The sequence below is a fragment of the Merops nubicus genome, unplaced genomic scaffold (genome assembly GCF_000691845.1).
Source record: "Merops nubicus isolate BGI_N331 unplaced genomic scaffold, ASM69184v1 scaffold46080, whole genome shotgun sequence".
In the NCBI taxonomy this organism is placed as follows: domain Eukaryota; kingdom Metazoa; phylum Chordata; class Aves; order Coraciiformes; family Meropidae; genus Merops; species Merops nubicus.
Genome location: NW_008584397.1, coordinates 1,209 through 10,469, shown reverse-complemented (window position 1 = coordinate 10,469; position 9,261 = coordinate 1,209). Strand labels below are relative to the sequence as shown.

General features: G+C 51.4%; 2 protein-coding genes across 2 annotated transcripts in view; both read left to right on the top strand.

Annotated features, from left to right (window-relative positions):
- Positions 1 to 1,792, top strand: part of LOC103776472 (dimethylaniline monooxygenase [N-oxide-forming] 1-like) — a 5,466-nt gene extending 3,674 nt beyond the window's left edge. The window contains exons 7-8 of the mRNA XM_008943986.1: positions 183 to 255; positions 1,450 to 1,792. Of these exons, the coding sequence (XP_008942234.1) occupies positions 183 to 255; positions 1,450 to 1,792 (416 nt within the window). The remainder of the gene's footprint in view (positions 1 to 182; positions 256 to 1,449) is intronic.
- A 2,448-nt stretch (positions 1,793 to 4,240) lies between these two features.
- LOC103776462 (dimethylaniline monooxygenase [N-oxide-forming] 4-like) lies at positions 4,241 to 9,122 on the top strand. Its single transcript, XM_008943975.1, has 8 exons — positions 4,241 to 4,372; positions 4,677 to 4,865; positions 5,233 to 5,395; positions 5,806 to 5,951; positions 6,304 to 6,503; positions 6,678 to 7,030; positions 7,331 to 7,400; positions 8,735 to 9,122. The coding sequence occupies exons 1-8, from the start codon at positions 4,241 to 4,243 to the stop codon at positions 9,120 to 9,122; spliced, it is 1,641 nt and encodes a 546-aa protein (XP_008942223.1).
- The last annotated feature ends 139 nt before the right edge of the window (positions 9,123 to 9,261 follow it).

The window sequence follows — 9,261 nt, the reverse complement described above, 5'->3', positions numbered from 1 at the left end:
GAGTGTGGTTGAACCCTTGTGGAGGGCTGGTCTCTGGCAGAATTGCCACTGCCAAGCTACATCTGAGCAATGAGGTTTTCCTGCCCTCCTGAAGAAGAGCTTTCCATGTTTTGCATCACTGAAGGAGTTCACAAGTTCCCCCAGGAGTTAAACTCTGCAGGATGTTCTCCTCTCTCTTCTAGGCTTGTGTCAGTTGCCTCCTCAGTCTGTCATGGAGAAAGAAGTAAACAAAGTGAAGAAAAACCAAGTACGAAGGTAAGCCAGTCTCCAGAGGCCCAGAGGTTTTTTGGTGGATTGAAAAGCCCCCAGAATTTGGGTGTCAGCAATATAGCTCATGCTCTGTGGTTGCTCCTTGCACATATAGTGGAGGCAAAGTGAGTATACCCAGATCCAGCCACCCCCTTATTCATTTGCACTGAGCTGATGTAACCATTGAATTGACAGTGGTATTTTTCCTGTTGAAGACAGGAAGAAATTAGTTCAGGGTAGTAGACTGAAGCTTGCCTGTGAGTTGGGGAGGTGTGCCAGGGTCCCGAGGGACTGAGATAGAGTGGCAAAAGAATTAATGGTAACAAATGAAAAGAAATTCAGCACGGAAAAAGAAAGCCAACCTGACACGAGCATACAAATTGTCTCCCCTCTCAGCATGGATATCTAACTCACTGAATATGCGTCTAAGCACAATGGCACATGGTTCGTAGCCAGGCAAAAGGTCAGAACAAAGGCTAAGAAAATGCAGAAATGAGTTAGATAAACCCAGGAAACAAGTGATACATTTATCCATGGCTCATCTAGATTGCTACAGTAGAAAAGGTATAGAAGAATGAAATGCAGAATTGCACAGAATAATTCTTGTACGATGCAAGGCTGAACACACGTGGCTTTTTTCAGCCCACAGAAAGTGGGACATGAAGCTGTGAATTCTGCACAGAAGGTGAACTGGAAGCAATTCTCCAACTGGACATGTATTTTTGCAATACTTGGTAGAAATGAATGTGGGAGAAACTAAAGGGTGCTGCCTTTCTCATGCTACATGTGACTTCTCTGCAGAAGGCAAAGGAAAAACAGTTAAACAAAAAAGCCCCCCACAAACAAACAAAAAAAAACCCACCCAAAAAAATGGTTTGACAAAGTCTTTTAGAAAAAGTCCACCAAAGTGAAGAGTGGGACTCCAGATAAAACTTGTGGGTTGAGTGAAGGATCAGCTGATACCCATGAGAAAGGTGTGTACTAGACCCAGCATCACTTTACACATGCTGTCACAGGCAGGATTCAGGCCCAGACAGACTCTGGTACCCACTGCAGAGACACACAGTCCTTTCCTATGAGGAACCCAGTTGTATTCAGATGCAACAACAACACAAACACAGAGGATCTGATGCACAGTTCCTCTCAGCCCTGCTGACACCAGTTCTGCTTCCACCTGTTTCTCTTCTCCATTTCATTAAGGTTCGGTCTGTCCTTTGATGAAGTCCTCAAAACCGAATGGCTGGTCTACATGGACGAGCTTGCTTCCTTCATTGGTGCCAAGCCCAGTGTGCTGAGGTTGCTCTGCAGAGATCCTCAGCTGGCCCTCACCATTTTCTTTGGCCCCTGCACCCCCTACCAGTACCGGCTGGGGGGCCCTGGCCACTGGGAGGGAGCACGCCAGGCCATCCTCACCCAGTGGGACCGGACCCTGAAGCCCACGAGAACACGAGTCCCTGCTGGTTCTTACAGCCTATGCCCTTCTCTCCTGACTGTGATGGGGTTTCTCCTTCTCTTGGCTGCCCTGATTTTTAGTTTCCAGTAGATTTTTGAGCCTTTCTAGGTTTTTCTTGTCTGTAGGGATGTTATCTTAGGTCAGACAGTCCTACAGAGTGGCACAGGACTGGGAGAAATGGATTTTGGCAGAACACAACAAATATCAAACTTGAACCAGCGGTACAAACCTCTTTCTGCTCCAGCTCATCCCCAAGCACGGCTTTGCAGCCCCAATCCATTTGGGATGACAGCCTCCCCCCAGCATTTGTTGCATCTCTGCTGCTCTCCTGCCTGCTGCCATGAGCAGAGCACTGCTGTGTGCATGGCCACGCTTGGACCACACTGGCCAGGAGGCAATGAGGACAAGACCAGCAAAAATGGCTCTAGGTGTCACAGATGGAAAGGAGCACAGGTCCCCTGCCCCAAATCACTTGGAAATTGGGGGCTTTAGTCCAGCAGGGGGCTAATTGGGCTGGGTACACAGGTCAGGCTGTCCCTTCTTCCAGCATTAAACCCTATGACCCCTGGGATTGAACTGGAGCATCTTTCCAGCAGAAGGGCCCTGGCTGTAGTGGTTTGTGCCCCCCAAGACTGGGGCTGGTAGCCTGCAGGGCTGAGCACTCCTGCGCTCTTTACTACAAGACAATCCTGGGGCTTTTTTTTTGTGCGCCGGGAGACTTTCCATCAATAAAGTTTCATTGGCTGTGGCAAGAGTGTGCTGCAGGCTGCTGCCTCGTTGTCTCCCTGCGCACGGGAAGAGCTGGAGTTCCTTAGCTGGGGCCGTGCCAACAAATGCTGCGGGCAACTCACAAGCAAGGGCCAAAACATTAGGCTGCACTGTGCACCATGTCCCACATCCATGCCACCTGCTGGCGTAAAGGCAAAGGGATCATGCTTTGCTGACTTCCCAAGGATGCCGAGCAAGCGCCTGCCCAGTGCAGGCAGCACATGTAGGGACAGATCAGGACAACCCCAGGCTGTTAGGGCAGCTGTGAGCTGCAGCGTGGGAGTCCTTTCATGAGCAGCCTCCTTGGGATTATGGTCCAGATTTACTGCCGCGGGGAGGCTGAGAACTTTCTGTCAGCACTTTTAAGCACAGCAGAGCGGAGGAGTGTGGGTGTAAAGGTCAGTGGTGCAAGAGCCATGGTGAGCTGCCCGGACTTCAGCCTCTCCTTTAAATCTGCAGCTAGAGACACTGGAAGCAAAGTTCAGCCAAGCCTGAGCAGCGAAGGCACAGCACTGTCCCACAAGGTTTGGTTTGCTCCTTGCTTCTCTCTGGCTGAGTTTTGCAGGTTTTACAAGTGGGCAGCCTGCTTTCCGGGGTTTTGGTCTTTGCTGCTGGCTTTGTCTTGCTGCTGGTGGGTGGAGAGGGGGTGCTGGGGGGACTCTCCAGAGCAAAGCTATCCATAGGCAGCACTGGAAAAGAAGGGTGACTTTAGCACCCAATTTTCCCAAAACCAAAAAAGGCTCCAGAAATGGGGAATGGGGGAACGTTGGTATATCCCACCCTGTTTCTGCAGATCAAGGAGTGGCTCAGGCTGGGCTTTTGGATGCAGACGAGTTTCTTTGTACCGCCTTCATTTTTCCTTGTCTTTCTGCAGTTTCCTCCAGTTCCTGTTTATGTTACATAATTTTTTCACAAAAAATGGGTAGAAAAAATGTTTAAACTTTCTTCAGACTCTGTAGCAGAAGTGTTTGTTATCTGGCCAAAGTTCATGTGGGTTCATTTTTTTCCTACTTTCTCAGCTTTCCAGTCAAGGTCAGTACAGCTCAGTTTACACACCTGAGCTTTGAGTTCCTCCCATTTATACCCCGCCTGTCCTGGGTTTCTTACCTTTTGTGTATTCTGTAATCTTTCAAAATGCTGTCTAACTTCTGAATCATTACACCATGCTCCTGCTCAGTCAAGCATTGATTTAAAAAAAAAAAACAAACAACACCTTTTATTTTCAAGAGGGGTACCTTGAAAACCTTTTTGGGTTTTTTTGTTTGTTTGTTTTGGTTTGTTTTGTTTTGTTTCCCCTTTAATGGAAAATTAAAAAGGAAAGCATGAAAATGAGCCAGCTTAACTGAAATTTGTTTTTGGAAAGGTTTCAGGAGGATCCCTCTCTGCAGGCAGAAGCAAACAGCTGCAAGCTCCTTCCCCTTCTTTGCAGGCCCTGGTTTGGGACAGGAAAGAGAATAAATAGAAGCAGCAGCACAGGGAGGTTTAAAAGGGCCTCCTCTTCGCTCTGCCTGCAGGAGGGGAATCACTGGGGCCTTGGTGTGGGCTGAGCTCAGAGGGAAAGCTAGTGAGCAGCGTCCATCCGCAAAGCGCATGTCAGGAGCTGGCCGTGGCTTTATCCAAGGACAGTTTTCCTCTGTGGATGCCTGCAGCCAGAGAAGACCAGGGGTGTTTTGCTTGGGATGGGAAGAAGGGACTGGTGTTTCTGCTAATCCCTGGGCTGTTTTATTTCCAGCTGCTCACATGCCTGCCTGTTCCTTGCTGCAGGACAACATGGTGCGGCGCGTGGCTGTTATCGGGGCTGGGGTCGGCGGGTTGGCCTCCATCAAGTGCTGCCTGGATGAGGGGCTGGAGCCCACCTGCTTTGAGAGGAGCGAGGACATCGGGGGGGTCTGGCGCTACACGGTCAGTGGGCTCTGCCTGTGCAGGGAGGATTGTCTCTGGGTTGGTCCCCTCCCTCAGATGGCCTTTGCCTGCAGTGAAGAGGAAAGGGTTGCTATGCTCTTGGGGACCGTCCATGTCCCAGGCATGGGAGTCCCCCTGACTCCAAGGTAGAGAAGGAGATGGAGGTAACAGAAGCCCTGATCACCAGGTGGTAGTCCTGGTTTATGCCTTGTATCCAAATACAAGGAAGAAAAATACTCATATACTTTGAGGAGAGCAAGTCCTTCCCTGTACACCTGCAAGCAGCACTGCTGGCTTCACACAGGATTCCACGGACAGTGGAAGGGTCAGCGTGTACCGCTCAGTCATCACCAACACCTCCAAGGAGATGTCCTGTTTCAGTGACTTTCCCTGCCCAGAGGATTTTCCCAGTTACCTACCCCACAGCCTCCTCCTGGAGTACTTTCGGATGTACGCCCGGCACTTCGACCTCCTGCAGCACATACGCTTCAAGGTGAGTAGGGACTCCGAATGCCATGGGGAGAAGAGACATTAGTAGCTGCAGATACCAGGGCATCACTTGGATGGGATGGGACAATGCAGGTGTGATGCCACGATGATCACGTGCCCTCTGCATCCTGAATGCAACCTTTTTGGCTCCATGTTTTAAACTAGGCTGCTTGAACTTGGGCTGCCTGTTGCGTGCTCTGCAAATGCAATCACCAGGGGAAATGTGCATGGTGAGATTTAATAGTTTCAGAGATGACATTCAGCTCTGTGGTGACCCAGCCTCTCCCTGGCAGCTCCAGCCCTTTGCAGGCAGGTCCTCTTAGAAACATGGTGCAGTTGCTGACTGCTGTTTTTTTGGGCTTTGGTGCAAGACAACAGCTCTCAGCGTGAAGAAGCGCCCAGATTTCTCCACCTCGGGCCAGTGGGAGGTGGTCACTGACAGCAGCGGTGTACAGGAGTCGCATGTCTTTGATGCTGTCATGGTTTGCACTGGCCACTACCAGGAGCCCTACTTGCCATTGGCTTCTTTCCCAGGTAAGCCCTGCCTCAATAGCGGGGTGGACTGGGGCTGCCCCCTGGGATTTCACCTGGCAACCATGGGTCCCTTGGCTGCACTATCCTCTGTGAGACTGCCTGCTCCATGAAGCACCCATGCTGGGGCAGGCAGGACCCTCACCCTCTGCGAATGGCGGGGCGCATTCCCAGGAATGGCAAAAACACCTTGTAAAGATGCAGCCAGGCTCTTGCATGAGAATTTGCAAAGGAGGACCAAGCTGAAGAGGTGCAGGAGGGTGGCATCACCCAGGGCGCCAAGACCTCCATGAGGTTCTCATACGCAAGCAGAGGTGGGAGGTAGAGGGTTGGGGGATGCAGGGGGTCTGGGCATGAGGCTGGGCCAAGCAAATATATCTGGCAGTAGGAGATGCTCCCTGCTCTCTGCCTAGGTATCAACACTCGCTTCAAAGGCCAGTACCTCCACAGCCAGGAATATAAAGATGTGGAGGCTTTCCGGGGAAAGCGGGTCCTTGTAGTTGGCATTGGCAACACTGGCGGCGACCTCTCCGTGGAGCTGAGCCGTGTGGCTGCGAAGGTACAACTCCATGGTGGTGCTGAGCCCAGCCGGGGGCCATGACAGCCAGTGGCTTGGGGTACACACAAGGAAGCTTTGCCTACTGGGTTTCTCAATAAATACCACTTCAAATTGAGGGCAATTGAAGATGCTCTGCAATTCCTAGAGAGTTTGGGCCACTTGAGGAGTGGCCATTCAGCACCTGTGGGAATTTTGCAGAAGCCACCACGAGCTTTTTGGTTCATCTGGACACCAGCTCCTTTCCTTGGGATACTCCTCTCACCTCCCAAGTACAGGAGATGGGATTTGCCATTCAGGGCAAAATGGAAAGGAGATGTCTGGGCAGGAGACTGAGAGCTGCCTTCTCCCCTAGGTGTTCCTCAGTGCCAGGAGTAGCACATGGGTGTTAAGCCGGGTTTCAAACCATGGCTTCCCCTTCGACATGGTCAACACCACCCGCTTCAAACACTTTCTTGACTGGCTTCTCCCATCAGCCCTCATGAAGAGGATCAAGTTTTGGAAGTTCAATTCATGGTTCAATCATGCAAACTATGGCTTGGCTTCCACCAAAAGGTGTTTTTTCTCACTATTTTGTGGGTTGGTCAGGGGTTTTTAATGGCATGAAATTCTCAGTTGTTAATTTCGGGGGATATTTGTGAAATAGGAAACCATTGGAACTCTGGCCACAAAGGATGTTTCATGTCCCTCCCAAATGCTAACATTGCTGTCCTCTTTTCTACCTGCAAGCTCCAACTTCAAGATAATTGTCAACGAAGAGCTGCCGTTTTGCCTCCTCTCTGGGACCGTTGTGTTAAAGCCAAAAGTGAAGGAGTTCACTGAAAGCTCTGCTGTTTTTGAAGATGGAACAACTGAAGAAAACATTGATGTGGTGCTCTTTGCCACAGGCTATTCTTTCTCGTTTCCCTTCCTTGAAGAGTCAGTTCGCAGCCTCTTTGATGATAACCGTTCCCTCTATAAGCGCATCTTCCCTCCCCAGCTGGAGAAGCCAACGTTGGCCATCATTGGCTTAGTCCAGTTGACTGGTTCTGTGATGGTGGGAGCAGAAATGCAAGCTCGCTGGGTGGCAGGGATCTTTGCAGGTGGGAGGCAATGTGCAAGCATGGGGAGATCTGCTGGAGTGGGAGGGTTGGGATAGCCTAAACTGCTGTGCCCAGGAGCTAGGGCATATTTTGGCTACTGGCACAGTGCCCGTGGTGGCCACAGGCACTGGTAGCACCATAGCCTCTGCTCCACAACCGCAACCCCATACCTCTCTACGCATGCTGCTGTAACCAGCAAGCATGACCATTCTCAGTAAAGGGGCTGGGAGCATGGCAGGGGGAGGCAACTTTTCAGCCTAAAGTGCTGCTGGAGGTCTCTGGTTTCTCTGTTGTTCTCAGGCTGGAATAAGCTCCCTCCCACCAGCAGGATGATGGCTGATGTTTTAAAGAAGAAGCCACCAGTCAAAAGGTGCATGTTGCTTCTGCATTCAAGGTGCAACGGGCACCATGTGCCAGGATAATCCCAGGGAAAGGATGACCCTATGGCAGTTGTGGGAAGAACCCACCTAGGACACACAAAGCTTCTTAGGTGCATTTATTCCCTCACCACCGGTAGGAAGGTGGTGAAATGTAGTTGTGTCTCCTTTGTGGATGACAGACAAAGACACTAAGGGCACAGTGCTCTGGATCAGCTTATGGCAAGACCCAGGACTTGAAGGTCCCCTCCGTCAGGGCTCCAAGCCATGTCCTTATTGCCAGCCTGTCAAGATGGAGGTTTGGTTTCCTCCAGACCAAGGGTGCCACCTCGTGGCTTCTCCCTCCCAAATCCAGGCAGCAGAGAGCACCGGGGTCAGGGCCAAGCCCCATCCAGAAGCCCCACTGGAGTCAGGCGATGCAGGTGGGGAACAGTTTGGTAGCAGTCTTTGACAGGTCGTTGAGTATTAGACCAGGCTGGAACTCATCCGTTGTGTACGTAGGAGCTAACCTGCTGCCTTTTTGGCACTAGGATTTTACAGAAGGTCAAGAAATGGCTGTGGGATGGGTGATGGTGGATGTGCTGCCTTGTAGCAGGTTTCAGGAGCAAGGAGGGGACCTTGGGCCAGGTGGGGGTGCAGGCTGGGCTAGGTCTGCCAGCAAAGCAGAGCTACCTCACAGGACACTAATGAAAATTTGACACAAAACAGAGCCATGGGGATTGTCACCAGGAGCCCTAGTGACTGCAGACACAATGCTGTTACACAGAAATATGGGAGTCTGAGAGGCAGTGGAGGCAAACTCAAGGCTGTTCCAAACTTGCAGAAGCAGATTCAGCACATGTCCTCCCTCCTGCAAGGGAGATAATTCCTCAAGCAGAAAAATCCTGGAGGTCTCTCCCAACATTGGAAGCTTTCTGCATCTCCTAGTTTTTCCCAGTCCTTTTGGCAGTCTTGCCTGTGAATGTCTACTCCTCTGCCTCTAAAACTGTCCAAATCCACATCTGTGAACCTCGAGGAGGGCCAGAACGTGGGTATTCACAGCATTACAATGGTGGCAGTATTAGACTAGAAGCATTTCTGAGGCCACAACTACATTGCAGAGACAAAACAAGACCCCGCCTATTCTCTGCCCCAGGCAACTGCTGGGGACCAACCCCACAGAGGCTCTTTTGGTGTCCTTAGGTTTCTTTGGGGCTGAGGGAGTTTGGCCCTGGGGACCAGGTCTTGGCCAGTGTCTGAGCCCAGATCTATCTGTTGCTTTCTGTGAAGCTGCGAACCAGGGTAGGATGACTCTATTTGATTTTGTCTCTTTTACGTCCATTTGAAGGACCCCAGATGAGAGGGAGAACCTGAAGATAAGTTTTATCAGCTACACCGATGAAATCGCTTCGTGTGCTGGTATAAAGCCCAGCATACCAAGGCTGCTCCTGACAGACCCCCGGCTGGCCTTGGCCATCTTCTTTGGCCCCTGCACGCCTTACCAGTACCGACTGGTGGGACGGGGCAAGTGGAGTGGGGCCAGAAACGCCATCCTGACTCAGTGGCAGCGGACACTAAAGCCCTTGAGAACGCGGGTGGTGGAGGACTCCCCCGGTGGCTCTAACGGCTGGCACTGGATGTGCCTCCTGGCCCTGCCAGCAGCTCTCACAGCAAGTTTTCTCCTTTCTAAATACCACTGGCTGGGCTGGAACCCCCAGGAAGGTCTCCAGCTGTAGAAAAAAACCTGGTGAGACCCAGTGCCAGGCAAGCAGAGGATGAAGCTGTGCTGCTGCCAGGTGCTGTCAGCAGAGCTGGAGCTGGCCCAGTGCCCGAAGGACCCTGGACCCCTGCAAACCCCACAGACCCTGTCTGGTG